Source organism: Perca flavescens, chromosome 1 (assembly GCF_004354835.1).
Source record: "Perca flavescens isolate YP-PL-M2 chromosome 1, PFLA_1.0, whole genome shotgun sequence".
NCBI lineage: Eukaryota > Metazoa > Chordata > Actinopteri > Perciformes > Percidae > Perca > Perca flavescens.
The window spans coordinates 36,063,439-36,079,228 of NC_041331.1; the positions used below are offsets into that span (position 1 = coordinate 36,063,439).

General features: G+C 41.1%; 1 protein-coding gene across 1 annotated transcript; it reads right to left on the bottom strand.

The window, feature by feature from the left end:
- Window positions 1-2,429: 2,429 nt before the first annotated feature.
- cplx3b (complexin 3b) lies at window positions 2,430-6,572 on the bottom strand. The gene is made up of 3 exons (XM_028586231.1): window positions 6,415-6,572; window positions 3,421-3,508; window positions 2,430-3,179 (listed from the first exon to the last, which is right to left on the bottom strand). The coding sequence occupies exons 1-3, from the start codon at window positions 6,570-6,572 to the stop codon at window positions 2,955-2,957; spliced, it is 471 nt and encodes a 156-aa protein (XP_028442032.1). The 3' UTR covers window positions 2,430-2,954.
- Between the last annotated feature and the right edge of the window lie 9,218 nt (window positions 6,573-15,790).

Sequence of the window (15,790 nt, forward strand, 5' to 3'; positions counted from 1 at the left end):
AGGTGCACCTGTACAATCTGTTGCAGTTCAGTACAACCGCTCTGCCATAAATTCCACCTCATTAACACATTGTACGGGTGCACCTAAAAGAGTGACCACTGAGTGTACTGTATATGCAGTACAAACATGCATGATTTAATATTGCTTTTAATGTAGGCTTTTAGTACACACTGGTATAGATGGATTATTTGGCTAATTCTTTCACTGCACTGTTGCCACAGGATGGGGATGTTAAATTGTATAATTAATCTTTTGAACACTAACTGACCACAACATCCCATAGCGTACATGTCAATCATAAGCTATCAGTCTGTATCTGCAGCCTCCCATTTTGGGTGCTTCTGTACTTGTGGCTGTGTTTTTGCCTCCACCTGGTGTTCTGCTTGCTGCAGATGTAAAGACTACTGACAACTCGCCACATACAGTCGCAGCCCTGTGCAAAAAAAAAATCACACAAAACAGAAAGCAAGTTCATTATCCTAAAAATCAATTTTATTGCAGTTAAAACAACAAAATCACTGAAATAGCGATACTGTTAAACAAAGAAATGGCCAAAGAACAAGAAGAAACTGCGTGCCACAGCAGCCATTTCTTGAAAAATAATTTCCACAGATGACAACACAAAAAAAAAGACATTTGTAATTATTATTATTATTATTATTATTATTATTATTATTATTATTATTATTATTATTATTGAGTTATTAAATTATTATTTAAAGTCACACACTCAAATAAAGTAAACAGTTTTCTTTATGGCTTCTGTTCCACCTATTTCATGATCAAACATGACAGATTCTAATAGCTCTATTATAAAAGGACTTATTGCAACTTTTCCTCTGCGTTTATATTATTGAAATGTTATGAATGTATTGTTCATCTATCATATGACAACTACCATACTGAAATGTTTAAGTGTTGCCTAGGCTTTCATTCAGCAGTAGTGTGGCACCTGCAGCAAGAAAATTAAAACTCCTCTTAGAGAAAACAGTCTAACTCTTTGCCCATATTTCCTTTTTTTTTTATTTATTTTTTTATTTAAATGTGTATTCTTAAGATTCAAAACTTTTATAATCTTAAAGTACCCAAAGAAAAGCGGGGACAGATATGAGATCAATGCTGACATCCCCCACAGAACCACTGCTCCGTATAAGCAAACACTGTCAAAATGTAGCGTATATGGATGTAACACAACATCAACAACATCCCCTCTTTATTCGCCGACGCCTTCACTTAACATTTGGCTAGAAAAACAACATAGACAGAATACTGAGTTACGTCGTGAAGCCCACAGTGACTGTGTCTTGTGTAACAGTACGACCAGCACACTCAGCCACAGGACAAGTAATTTTTCTACGAAGACACCACTTGACGTATCACATCGGCTAAACAACACAAATCCACCAGCACAAAACGGCACCACTGAGACGCAAGGGTCAATGAGATGGAGGACAGGTCAAACGTGATGTGACAACACCACAGGGAGTCGATGAAAACGGAGCCAAAAACCACCCACTGTTGACAGTATAGGCAAACAGCGGATACATTACATCTTTACATTACAACATAAATATTTGTATGTGGATTTATACTTACACCAGTTACACAGTTTGACGCATTTCGGCCATTTCCTTTATGTTGGTCAAAGTGTTTTCAACAACCTCTGGATGCAGCACAAACACAGATTTGCTCCCTATACAGTATATGTAGTTGATGCTAAAATTTGGGAGCGCGATTATTGTACGCACATAATTTGTTGCTTTTAATAAAACTAAGACATCTCCTGCAGTACCAAACAAGAAGGCCCATCTTTGTAAAAGTAGCTTACAGATGTTGGAGCTCTAGAGAAGACAACCTTGTACGGACGTCCAAGGCACGCTGAAGTACGAAAAAAAGCTTAAAAAATAATAATAAAGAAAAGCCTATATAATGATATGTCTAGGAAAAGATTAAAACTAAAATGAGTGCAGCTCACTGGAAGCTTTAATCAGGGCACCAAGGGGCCAACATTAGTAAGCTACTTAGGACAAAAAAAAGCCTCATTTGTTGCTCTAAATAAATATTGCTCATTTCGAAGATTTTGTGCTTTTTGTACGTGGAATAAAAACACCCCCACGAATGGCTCCATTATTTCATTTTATCCTCCGTATTTCCCAAATTTAACATAACACACACATGGCCTCCTCACATGAGGCAGTGTCAGCCGTGTGCATGTGTGTTTAAACTTTTCAATCCCACCAAGCAGCTGATCTCAGTGATCCTCTCTCATTTCATTGAAGGTTCCATGTGTTCATCAGTGAAATCATCTGCTGTGTGTTGGCAAGCAATGAAAACCTACACACACACACACACACACACACACACACACACACACACACACACACACACACACACACACACACACACACACACCGGAAAGCTCTGCTGCAGAATCCTATTGTGTTATCACTGGTCATGTGAGGTACAGAGAGTGAGGGAGGTTAGGGAATGAAGGAAGCAAAGGATTTAATGGATGAATATTTCTCCGAGGAGGAGTTGCTCTAAAGGCGGAAATAATCTCATTGGTTAAATCTCAATGGGAAGAGCCAAATAAGTCTTTCAGAGTGCGAGTTAGCTAATTCCAATAAAAAAATATGGATGACATTCATGACTCTTAGGATATTCGAAGGTGACAGGAAAGCTAACTAAACTAGCTCACCTCGATGACGCTATGGCAAGAATTCTTTCTTTCCAGTAAGTAAGACGAGCCTCAGATTTCAGCTTCCTCATCTTTTACTTTCTTTCCTGCAGGGCCTCTTGTCTAACTTTGCGCAGCTAGAAAAACTGTTATGTGGCACTGCCAACTGGCATTCCACTAAAGCAATAAGAATATGTTTACCTCCAGAGCAGCTCTGCCTTTGAAAAATATTTGTACAAGTAAAACTCTAATCTTCTGGGACTTAGAGTTGGCCAGATCACATGAGACTGCAATTCTCTGTCTGCTTTTTGAGGTCGTCCAGTGTGGCCTGGGCTTTGTCTTTCAGCTGGTCGATGTCCACGTTCTGGATGTTGGACAGCTGGCCCAACACCGACTGCTTGTGCGCTTCCTCCTGGTTGTCCTCAGCGATCATCTTGGCCAGCTCTGTGGGCAACACCACATCGTCCCCCGCCTGCTGAATCTGGGTCTCGTCTAATTCGTTCTGAGGTAGATACCCAAGAGGACAGGAGAAAGAAGGACAACACATTTAAAAACATAAGGTTTTTATATCCCACTATTGATAGAAATATAATACTCGGCTGAAATAATGTGTGGGTTTTTACAAAGGCAGTGATCCTGTAGGAGACATTTTTGTGTGTGTTATGACATGGTCTGCCCTTCAATCCAAAAGATGCATTCCCTTTGCTTTTCTTTAACAAAGCAGCAGAGCTGGATTAGTTTACCTTTGGTAGTCTGTACTTGTCCCGGAAATGACTTCTAATGGTGGCTCTCTCAGCTTTCTTCTGGGCAAAATTGGCTTCTCGTTCTTGTCTGCAAGAAAGGAGGAAACAATTTTTTGGGGGGGGCAAGAATTTTTCAGTGTCACTGAACATACAAATTTTAAATTTCAACTCAATTTCCAAATAAAGCCGGCTAGGAAATATCTTTTTTTTTAACCAACTGTGCACGCTTTCACCTTTGGGACGTTTTGGAATAGCAACGCTAACTCCAAGCTCCATTCATTTAAGATGAATATCCCCCAAATGTTACAAACATAACATAGTACCTGAAAATGAAGAAAACCAATGTTCATTATTGCCATGTGCAGTTTCATCTCTACTTTAAGAGCATCATGAGGCTCCTGCTGGATTTGGACCTCGGAGTTCTTGGAGCTTAGCATTATCCTGTCTCATCTTAACTCTAACTACAGAGTGTCGAGCCAGCAGAAGGAGCAGCAGCAGCAGTGATACCGTGGGGGGGGGGTGGGGAACAGGAAGAGATGTTCTGCTTATGTTTAAGAGCCCCAGATGCAGCATCCTGCCAGTCCAGCGCTCCTCTGAGGGATTGTAGTCCTCTTGGGATGTGGACTACTAGAGGTAACCTACTAACTGCAAACTCACAACCACTCCCCCACTTTCAATGGTCAACTCATCCCATACATATCATGGATTTACCTCGCCTTAGCTGTGCATCATTGCAGTCTGCCTCCCTAGCTCCCTTTAAGGCTGTAAACCCTCAAAAAGAGCTTTGCAAAATGAGCAGTTTAAGGCAAACAATCTAAGAAATGAAAGATGACACTCATACCATCTTCATAATTGCCTTAACTCTGACTCTGAATGCATACACAGGAGGTATTGAGGCTTTTTTTTATTCTACACATCTCAAATGTTATTCACTGTAAACAAACCATCCTACAGTATTTGATGCCTCCAGCAGAGGGCAGACAATAGTATGCTGGCAATGCTCTCGCCACTCATTGTCACTGGAATATTTATGGCTTCAGTGTAGCTCATAATTGTCCCTCGTACATTGCCAAATTTGCTGAAATGCCTCAAACATCATGAGTCAACAACATGACATAATGCTTAACAAATTTGCTTGTATGGCCTGAGGCCACACATAGCATGAATACAGTGACATAAGATTACATTTTCAGGGAAATACAGTAGGTGCTTATAATTAAAAAACAAACACCATATAGGATATTCTTCGAAGCTACAGTGGCAAAGGTTGCATTGCACGCCTGGAAGGATCAAATCAGCAGCACCCTCTAAAGGCGGAGGGGACACTGGGGGACCAAGTGTTTGTACCCAATGTGTCAGGGGAAGGGCATTTTAACTGGAGATGCAGCATTCATGGTGCTGTCCGTGTGAGCCTGAGTTTTAACATGAGTGGGCCAAATGCCGAATGGCACATGGGCCAATGCAGCGCTCACTTTGCAGCCAATGAGCAGAGCTTTGTGTCTTCAGATGACCAGGGTTGTCACTGTGGCCCGGGTGCTGCTGAGGGGGATAAAATGTCTACTTGTGACATGCCAGTGTGAGCAACACCCCAAATGTATTCTGCTTTAATCTGAACAGTATGGGTTTCTCTGTGATCTATGTTCATGTTGAGCACCTCTGACTAATAGCTCACTTCTACTGAAGGTCATATTACGATGGCAGAGCGTTCTCGCCAAGCCTCCTGTAGAGCTTAGTGGGCTGAGTGTTAATGCTGAGTTAGGACTTCACTTCCCACTCACGCTCTTTGGATAAAAGTGTTCATCAAATCCAAATGTGTTAATGGGAATGAACCAGGGAAGGGAAACAATTGGATAAATTGTGTCTTTATAATATGTATGCTCCTCAGCAAAGAGCATATTTACTGCTTTAGACGCCTATTGCGTAATTACTGAAATATATAATCAGAATCTACAATTTTTCTGTAAAACTCTTGTCTAAATTCTTTATTCTACATTATGAATCTACATTATCTTATCTACGACCAGGACCGTGAACATCTAATAGGCCATGCATGTGGAGTCCTGCTCTGAGGGAACCATCACACTAATCAATAGTGAGCTGCTGCCTGCTGGGTGAACTCTGTTTGCCAAATGACCTTGTTGTTCCCTTATATTGTCCCCCAGTGCGAAACATTAACATGTAAATAATTCACTTTTGCAGGTGAGAGGAAAAATAAAGATGCAAGAAATGAAAGGTGCACAGCTGGAATCACAGTTTTGAGAGCACATTTTACTATTTATTTTATCATATCCTATTCCTGTATTAGTTTGACTCCAATTCCCAGAAAAACAACTTGGTCTGTTAATCAATTATTTTTCTCTTTTCTGACTATACAGTCTGTATTATATATCATTCTACGATATGACAGCCCTCAGTCCTGGTCTCACATGACTTTTGATTCAAATTCTTGCTTGTGTGTATATATATATATATATATATATATATATATATATATATATATATATATATATATATATATATGATGCAGCTAAAAAAAACTTAATTACAGATATAATAGAGGCTTTACATTTTATAATATAAATAAATCGCAACCATCTTGAGTAGTAAATTATGTGCATGATAAAAGTCGGCTAATAAGGGGGGGAAAAAACACTTTATTTACCACTAAGTCTGATTCATTATTCACCCGCACGGACGGAACGTGTTTTGCCCCAGGCACGAATCCGTGTAGACAGTTCCGTGGAAGAACGATTCTAGGAATCCAAAAACGGCGCTACACAATTTGAAGCTAAGAGACTGAGAGCTCCCTGGGCGAGAGGAGCAGCTGTGTGTGGAGCGCCCGGGTTATTGCATTGATGCGTAAAAAAGCGCACGGCGCACTGTGAGCGATCTGCAATTTACACACACAAATGCACTGTTTAAATATGCCACGCTTTCCCGACACATAAGTTTTCATTACAACTTCAAAATCACAAGATTCAATCATTGCCTTACTTTTCCTCCTCTAACTGTTGCTGATATTGTTCAAATTCCTCTTGAGTCATCCCCTGCGCGGCGGCGTCCGATTTCTCTGCTTCGGGTTTCTCCTCCGTCAGTCCGCCTGTTAGGTTCTTCAGCTGTCCTCCTACCATGTGTTTTACCATGAAAGCCATGGCTGCGCCTCGGAGAGTCCTCTAATTGATCGGCTGAGAAGTCGAAGGCTTTGATGCGCTCTTAGATAGAGCAGTGACGGTGGATAAATATCCCTTAAGTGACGCTTAAACCAAAGCGCATGTAACTTTCAAACTGGGGAAAAAATGTACTCCAACGGCGCGTTGGAAGCTGACAGTTTCAGCACCACTGGCCCTGGACAGCTCCGCGCCGTGAAGGATAGAGAGGAGCAGCTCAGTTATGAGTCAACAAGTTTGGCGCTGAACTCTACCAATCCTGTGACTCCGTCCGCAGCCACCACTCCCTCCACCCAATCCCAGACAGGCACCGCCGGACTGAGTGTGCGCTTGCATTGCGCGCGTCGGCATCGTGGGCTGCTTCCGTGATTCGCCGTCTGATTATAACTCACGATGAAGTCAGGGGGACAAACAACACGTGAGGAGCCTCAGTGTCTCCTGGCTGTTTTGGTGCCTCCGTCTCTCTCAGGGTCATCTGCGCGCTGGAGCCTAACACATAGTTTATCAACACACAAAAAGCCTAATTGCAAATTAGTCAAATGGCTGTCTATTAAACCCAAGGCATGAGCTCTGTTTATTGGCCTAATCACTTAGAAATGAAAATTCGCCGTCTTCCCTAGTAGGATTTGCTTGGTGTACACAAACAAGCTCATTTCTACCGAAATTATGTGTGTGCAGTGCAAGTACATGTATCTTTCAATCTGAGCACATCCTCATCCTCCAGGCACATTTAATGTCCTTGTAAATATTCTCTGCCCCTAACATTCTGGAGCCTACATGCTAAAATTAGAAATGTTGTCTCCAGTTGCATCCCCATAATGCTCCTGTAGTGACTCATGTATCAGTGGAATTTATAATATTAGTGTCTTATGCTTATTAGGCCTCCTATAGGATTTTTTGTGCTATTTCTCCTCATGTTTCAGTTTGATGAGGTAGGCGGGTGAATAGTTCAACTTCCATCGCCAGAAAAGATGATTTATTAAAAGGCTGGGTGGTTCTGGATGACACTGTGATACAGTGTTCAGCTGGAAAGCCTTACTTCTAAAAAAATATGACCTACATGTATGTGTGTTTGAGGAATATTTTAAATCTCTCTCTCTGTGAGATTCTTGACATCCACAGTGTGAAAAGGAACTTTGATTACAAGTCAACAACTTCAGCGTCCTGATCCTCGCCGCAGTCTGACACCGAGCCTGGCCTACTTTCCCCGTCCCTGTGGATCAGGAGAGACAGAGAGCGTCTCAGTGTCTTTTTGTCACAGGCTTAGCGACGCCCTTTTAGCCTATACCTGCCTCGCGTTTTAAAATCTCTTTCCAACTTCAAAGCTGCCACTGTTGAATAGATTGAAACGTAACGTGGTGAATAAGATCAAAACTGTAATCTCTGTGAAATTAAATAAAAAGAAAGAATTTGCCTAACCAGCATGTTTCAACATCAAATTATATCTTTTCGCTTTTGATTTTCACCCCAATGGGATCTGTTCCCAGCCCAGGTCTCACTCACTTTTTTTTTTTTTTTTTTTTTTATGGATTATGACTGAGCCCTGACTACAGGTGCTCTAGCAGGTACACACAGCATGAGGTTTTAATCCAAGATGATGTCAAATACACACGGCGGCTTAATGGTTAAATTCATACATTTCAGAAAAGAGGACTACAGCCTTCACACGGTGACATGTTCCGGCAGTTGAGCCTCACAGAACAATCGAACAGGCCTTGAAAGTGAAAGTCCTTTTTCAGTTAGAGCTTCTAACACAGAGGTGTTTATTGGTACCAAACCTATGACAAATACATCCACCGCCTTTCTCGCGACGTCTCTGTCATCAGCCGAGCAAGCCCTGGACACACTCAAATCTTCCACTTCATTAAACAATTTAAACCTTTTTTTAGAACAAAACAAACAAAATTCCTGGACCTTATCACAGGACCAGAGGACATAAAGTAATTGGCTGTCCTCATTTCAAACATTCTTTGTTTTATTAGTGTGGTCTCTTTAATGTTGCCTTAGTACAATGATGATAATGACAAGGTAGAGGATCCTTTCATTACAGTCTGTATGCTTTGTGTGCTGGGGAGGCTCGTTTAGTCTGTAATGGCAACATGCTGTTTAGTTGCATGTGGCTCAGAGACTGATGTTGGACAGTGGTAGCTTTCTTTAGAGTTTTGAGTGTTTGGCTTTTGTAAGACAGGTCCAGGGACATAATTCTTGTGTTAAGAGTGGCTAAATAGGGGCCACTTATGAGCCTAGTGGAACTATATAATCATTGATGGAGGCTGGGCAACTCAACATTCAGAAGAAACAGCGAATGTAGGTTAGCCTAGATCTAATGTTAAGTACTTCACTTGGGTGAGAGTAGAATTGAAAAAAGAATTTAAAGGCATGTTAGGTCAGGGTTAGAGAATGGCATCGCCTGTCAGAGGCCTCAGTAGATAAACGCATTCTCGTGAACGGTTTCGTATGATATCGTACGAAAACGTATGCACAACAATTCGTATAATATCCTACGATATTACAGCGACCACCGGCCGGTGATGTGACGACAAACCGTAGAAAGAATATGTGGAATACGAATTAAAGTGCATTACTTTTCGTAGCTTTATGTACGAATGGTTCATGAGAACAGCCTGAGTTGATTTATGACAGCACAGCCTGATACCCACTGCAAGGCGTAATTAACATGAATGAATACTGGGCTGCAAAATATCTGCAAAATTCCAATGCATTTCAAAACTGCATTTTCACTTCATACTTAGTACAAGTCAAGTGAATGCAAGTGAATTCTCCATGAAATTAGTGCCTAATGAAAGCTATAGCAAAAACATGACACAACAAGGATAAGTCTCTAAAGAATATGTCACAATCAGTAAAATGTTTCCACATTACAGGATATGTTTGAGCTCTTCTCTTGCAAAAGAGGACACAATCTGTTTGTTAAATAAGAGCATGTGGCAGTAAAATGAGACCTTCACGGTCAAATACAGAAAACAACATTACTCACAGTACCTGATTTAGAAATAGGCTCATGTCAATGCTCCCTGGCTCTTGCTTGTGCTCAGTTAATCTTTACTGCCCACGGCACTGTGAAAATTAACAGTTAAGGTCTATGTTACGTATATATGAATCACAAGTGCATGCAAAGCCTTCACACAGATGTTTACTGTAAAGACCACGCATGGTTGCACACAAACCTGACATGTTCCCTTCCCTTACTGCATAAACATCTGTTTGGCCTTCAGAAGTTTTTCTTTTTCCTTTTTTTCCGCTATCAGTCAAAATAGCATAGGTGTAAAAAAAAGTCATGAATAATGTAGGGAAACATTGCAGATGTAGGCCGATGATGACAGATAATATTGTGCATTAAAAATGGAGAACATTTGGCCTTTGAATAAAAATAAGAATAATGTTTGAATCAAAAGCAACAGACGGTTAGAGAAGCATGACATACTGTGGTTGTTTTGAGGAAGGAGGGATCACAGAGTGAGTCAACGTAAGCAAAAGCATCATGCTGGCTCCCGCCCAGTCATACTTCCAGCCTGGTTACACTTGATCTTCTAGGATTAGGAGCCTGTGTGGGTTTGGGAGAAATGGGTTTATCTACATCATCAAATGTTACACCTTTTGTTTCTTTAGTCAAGGGATTACATTCATCAAACAAATGTGCCCTGCAGGAAACAATATGTGCATTGAGGGATTTTTTTTTTTAATTCACACAGGCGGAGATGGCGTTATTAGCAAGTCACTGGGATGCCTGTCATAAGGAAAGCAGTGTGTGAGTGGTGCCCCCCTTGTGAGATGACAAAATATCACGCTAATCCCATTAGAAGTGAAAAGTGCTCTGTGTACTCGATGACAACGCTTGTTTTTGTTTCAAGAAAGAATCTGACGCCATTTGGAGATGCTGATGATTTGCTGAGATTTATTTCTGCCAGCGTCAAGTCCGGACCAGAGATCGAACAGACAGGTGGGGTCACAGCAGCACGGCACCATATGGTGGCAAGCGAGTCACCCCAGCAGCGGTGGTTTGATGCCCTGCAGGCTGTCTAGGAGGTGTTGAACTACACCACATGTCAGCATGGCAACTGTCCCCCCGGCTAACATCAACTACGTCTTCATGAGCTGAATATTATGGCCATGCAACAGGGCAAAAGAAGACCATTTAAACTTTTGAACTTGACATTTAAAGCTGCATTAAACTGGGTCTGAAAAAGGTTTTTCTGTTGCCCTTGAATGCTTGGTTACCAAATAGAAATAAAACCACCATACTGAAATAATTACATTGCACAGCTACATGTTTTCCCCAGAATTTGTGTCCCAGTTAGTGTCAATCACTTTCACAGGGACTACTTCTTCAGTAGAAGTGTAGTAGTTTAAAACTGTTTACAATGAGGTTTGTGGATTATCCAGGTTTCTGGAAAGAGATATGTTTCAAGCAGCTCAAACTAAATTATATTCCCCTCTATTGTATTGGACTGTTGGCAGAAATCTCAGAGACATATATTTTAAAACCTGGGCAAATAAAGCCGCCATATACCGATATCTATTTTTTTTTGTGATTTCAGTGGCAGTAGTGGAAGTAGTGGCCTCTAAACTAGTCTTTCAACAAAGGAAAAATGCCTTTCCTGTAAAAAGTGTTAAAGGAAAACAGGAACCCACGCTGTGATTCGAATTACATGTTGGCATGGCTGAAAGTGTGAAAAGAAGCTACTAAGAGACACGCTCAGCGACCAATTTCCCAACAAAAAGATGAAATGTTTAGAGAATTGGCTAAAATAGGTTGTGAAATGGAGAAAAAAGGCCCAAAATGGTCAGAAACATTGCAGAACAGCTGCCTCCAAAATTGCAAGCAGACGGGTCTGAGGGTGTAATGCAAAAATCTGAAAGAAAAGTCATTACTGAAATAAATGGTGAGAGCTGATGATAGAAACGTTTGCCGTGAACTCACACATTGCACACGTAAGCCTGCTAAACAGTGTTTTTGTTAAAAGCTGTAACACGCAAAGTGGAACGATCACCTTCTCCATGATGCTGTGGAGCACAAAGACGATACACTTTTGTTTCTGATAGCTGAAAAACTCTTCAGAGAGGACAACACCGGCTGCTGAAGAAGCCTCAAGAGAAGATGGAGAATTAACAACAGGATATCAAACATAATTGTTTGATATAAAGTTAAATTAATTCAGGACAAACAGAAACTCCTTTCACCAGACTCCGAGACAGAATCTAGTTTAAGAACCAACACAAATGCTACGCTTACCAGGGAGTTAGCAGATAGGGAGGGTCCTAACCATAACAGTTGTTGGACCCCCATTTCCATATGTCCTTAAGGTGTGGGTCTCCTTGCAGGTTTGGGCATGGCCCCTTGGTTTCATTTTATGGAATTCTTATTGTTACAGCATGCTGGGATATTTTTTCCAAATGGGGACGGCACATTCCTAATCATGACAATGCCCTAATGGACAAACTGAGGAAGAATAAAGGGTAGTTTTCACAGTTTAGTGTGGAAGAACTTGGCCGGGCTGCACAGAGCCCTGACCTCCATCCAACACAACAGCGGAAGTGTTCTGGTTTTGGGTGTTTGGGTGTGTGATAGGGCTGGGCGATATGGAGAAAATCGAATATCACGATATTTTTGATCAAATACCTCGATATCGATACCGCAATGATATTGTTGTGTTGACTATTGGTGCTTTCACAAAATATTTACACAATGAGATTTTTGATAAATAATCATCAGTAATGTGGATATAATGACTAAGTGGACTAAGTGGGTAAAGGCAAATATCGATATAATATCAATATATTGCCCAGCTAGTGTGTGAGTAATATTGACTAATCGCATTTGAGCCGTCTTTGGTTGCATGCAGGTAGACAGTCCGTGTGAAAAGCTAAAGATGCAGGACGCATTTGGCAGAATGTAATCTCGGAACCCATCAACTATCGTTTGACAACGATTTAGCTTTTTTATTAGCTTTTTGAAATGTATTTATCTGCATTCATATGCAGATATCTGTTAATAGAGACATTATTCATACTTCTTATCTTGTGGGGCACCATGTCAGCCATCGATTTAATTAATTTTCCAGCAAACTGGAGTGTTTATTATACTCTCATTTACACACACATCTGTCTCTGTAATATTTCTGTTCTTAACCCATGCAAGACGTGTTGTTTAATCCGCACACAGTGCATTAAGTGTTCTGTATTTTCTGTCAAACTGCTGCCAACCTGTTAAAACCCCTTTAAAGAAACCAGCCTACGTCAAATGCAGCTCCTATCTCCATGTATGCGCAGACTAGTATTAATATTAGCGTGCTCCACTTCTGTGCATTCAAATGCATGAACTTGTATTAGTGTAAGTAGCTCTGGTGGGTTTAAACCTTTTAAGCATTGCAGCTTTATTGCCATGCTGTACCCGCTGGGCTACAAAGTGGGCTAAGTTGCTGCACAGTTAGACAGTCTGTGATATAATTTGTGTGCTGGACGTCATATGATTATGAGGGGATTTTTATCCACATTTAAATAAGTGGTTAAAAGGACCCTTAGCCACAGCTGGTATCCAGAAGAAGAATTACAAGCAACTAGTAGTAGGGAGTGAAAATGAATGACACTTTAGTGAAAGAGATGTTAATATGTTGTATAAGAAAAATTGTCATTTAACAAGAGGCCTTTTTATTTCAGTAGACAGGAAAGAGAGACAGGAGAGGGAATATGGCAAGCAGGAAAGGTCATGGGTGATATTTGAGTCCACATTATGAGCATATGGCTGGCTGCTCAGCCCGCTCAGGCGCTGTAATGTCTCTGCTTGTTTAGCTTTTCTTTCCCTTTGTACTTCTTTACACCTCTCCCTCACTGCTCTCACACATTTGCTTTACTCTGCCTTTCCCCTCTTCTAACCCTTCCTTGATATCCTCCTTCCCCCTCCTTCCTCACCCCCAGCCTACTTCCTTCCCTTCCTCCATCCTTCCATCCCTCCCCCGTCTTCCCTGCCTGATTTAGACCTTTTGCCTGAGAGGAACATCAGAGCACAATGGGTTAGTGCTGGCTGAGCTTAAATGGAATGAGAAAACCGGAAAATTTCATGAATAGATGCAAACAATTGGTAGTGTGAGGGTGAACGAAGGAGAGGAGGATGAGATACAGCAAGCTGGGAAGTGAGAGGAGTGAGACAGGGATGGAGAAAATGGCTGCTGAGATGGCTGGAGATGGGGCGAAGGTCAATGGAGAGGGGGCGGCAGGGAGTGACAGGGAATGATAAAGGTTTCTAATTCCAAAAAGCCATTTCACAACAAATTGCCTCGTGAAATTTGTGGTTTCATAATATACTGTAGATTATCCCATACTTGTGTACGCCTATGTGGCGTTTTTAGGAGAAAGGTCCTCAATTTGTAAAAACTTTAAATAACACTCTGCTTTGAGTTTCATATTAAGATTTTCAATGATTTCCTAAATTCAGAGGACACAGTCTATTACTAATTTCTACACCCTGTTTCAGTTTTAATAGTGTATACATTTAAAAAATCCATCCACTGTAATTTAAAGCCATGTTAATGACATTGACAATATATCGGTCACATTACCTTACACAGTATTTCAAATATTTAGTCATGGTCTATCAGCACTTCATCTCCCACTCCCACATCTCCCACCTACTCCTGAATGTCACCAGGAATAAGGAAGTCCCCATCGAAGCCTGCAATAAACCCAGTACCCCCCACTGCCACATCTCCATCAATAGTGAGCCAGCTGAGATGGTGAAGAGCCTCACGTACCATGGAATAACACTGCCGACATCCACAAATGCTGCCAATAGAGCATCAGGTTGGAGGCTATTTAGCAGTGTTTAGCTAGCTGGTAAATGTCTTTAATGTCCTTTAACATGTGACACGTGTTTGGCTGTGTTTGACATGCTGTCCTTAATATTAGGGCTGTTAAAAAGTCGAAATGAAACTATGTTTTTAAAAAAATAAAACAGAATTGTCCTCTTTTTTTGCTTTTAGCTAAGATTAGCTAGTTAGCTACTGTTAGCCAACTTTAGTTTGATATTGCTGAGTAACTGACATTATTGAGTCAAGTTTGTCAACTTCTCTACTTGTGCTACTGTTACACCACATTTTAGCATGTCACTGATAAGCATTTCAGTGGCTTTATCCCGGTTAACCAAGAAGTAAACATTTCATATCTCACCAGAAGACAAGTTTGTTTCCTGATTGTGGGTCCATCGACTTGCTACGGTGATGTCTTTACTGTGAGACTTAACTTAAGAAATAACTCAAAAGTCCTCTGACAAAGTACGTAAAGTGGAATTCATAAGCAATATTAAAACACCCCCCTGATCAATTAAATACTCTAACGTATTCTGCTGCTCCAGCCTTACTTGGTCTGGTCAGAGTTTATGGTGGCTAAAGTTAGCAAACACTAGCCTTAGTATTACTAGTATCACTGTGTAACTGGCATTACTGAGTCAGTGTTACGACTTATGACTCTTCTACTGCAAATGAACATCCACCGTGATATGACTCAACTTTGTGGAAGTTTTTGTTTCATTAACTTTTATCAGAATGGTTTTTTTCGTCTATTTTTCATGTATTTTGTCTAAAAATAAAGTCCTGAACGTTCAGTACAGTGCAATTCTCAATGGACTCATAATTAGACACATACTTCACATTTCCCATGATGCAGCATGCCTTATCTTCTCTATATATCTTGTTATCTTGTCGTGACCCTGAGGTCTGCCTGAAGCCTCATAGCCTACTCCATCTGTTTCTTGTGTGTTAAAAAGTTACAGCTTCGTTTCTCAATCTCTCTCTCTCTCTCTCTCTCTCTCTCTCTCTCTCTCTCTCTCTCACACACACACACACACACACACACACTGACAGACTGACAGTTGCACACAAACAAGTCTCAAAAACATCTTCTGGCATCGGCAGCTACGTAGGGGGTGTTGGTGTTCAGAGGATACTCGTCTTCATCTGCTGCCTTAAAACACACACACACACACACACATTTCCCTATTTCCCCACATGCGCAGACATGCCAGCAACATGCATCCCTTTCTCTTTGTTACATAACTCCCCTCCCCCACCAGCACAATGAGAAGTTATGACCCCAAGTCTGTAACACGCTCCTCACTCCTGTTTCTCCTGCAAACACACACTCACACGCGCACGCACACACACACACAAGCTTTGCAGTCACTGAAACAA

Coding starts and splice junctions, on each gene's coding strand:
- cplx3b (XM_028586231.1), bottom strand. CDS start 6,572: ATGGCTTTCATGGTAAAACACATGGTAGGAGGACAGCTGAAGAACCTA. Junction 3,509..6,414: donor CAACAGTTAGAGGAGGAAAA/GTAAGGCAATGA, acceptor CCTTTCTTGCAG/ACAAGAACGAGAAGCCAATT. Junction 3,180..3,420: donor ACAAGTACAGACTACCAAAG/GTAAACTAATCC, acceptor TATCTACCTCAG/AACGAATTAGACGAGACCCA.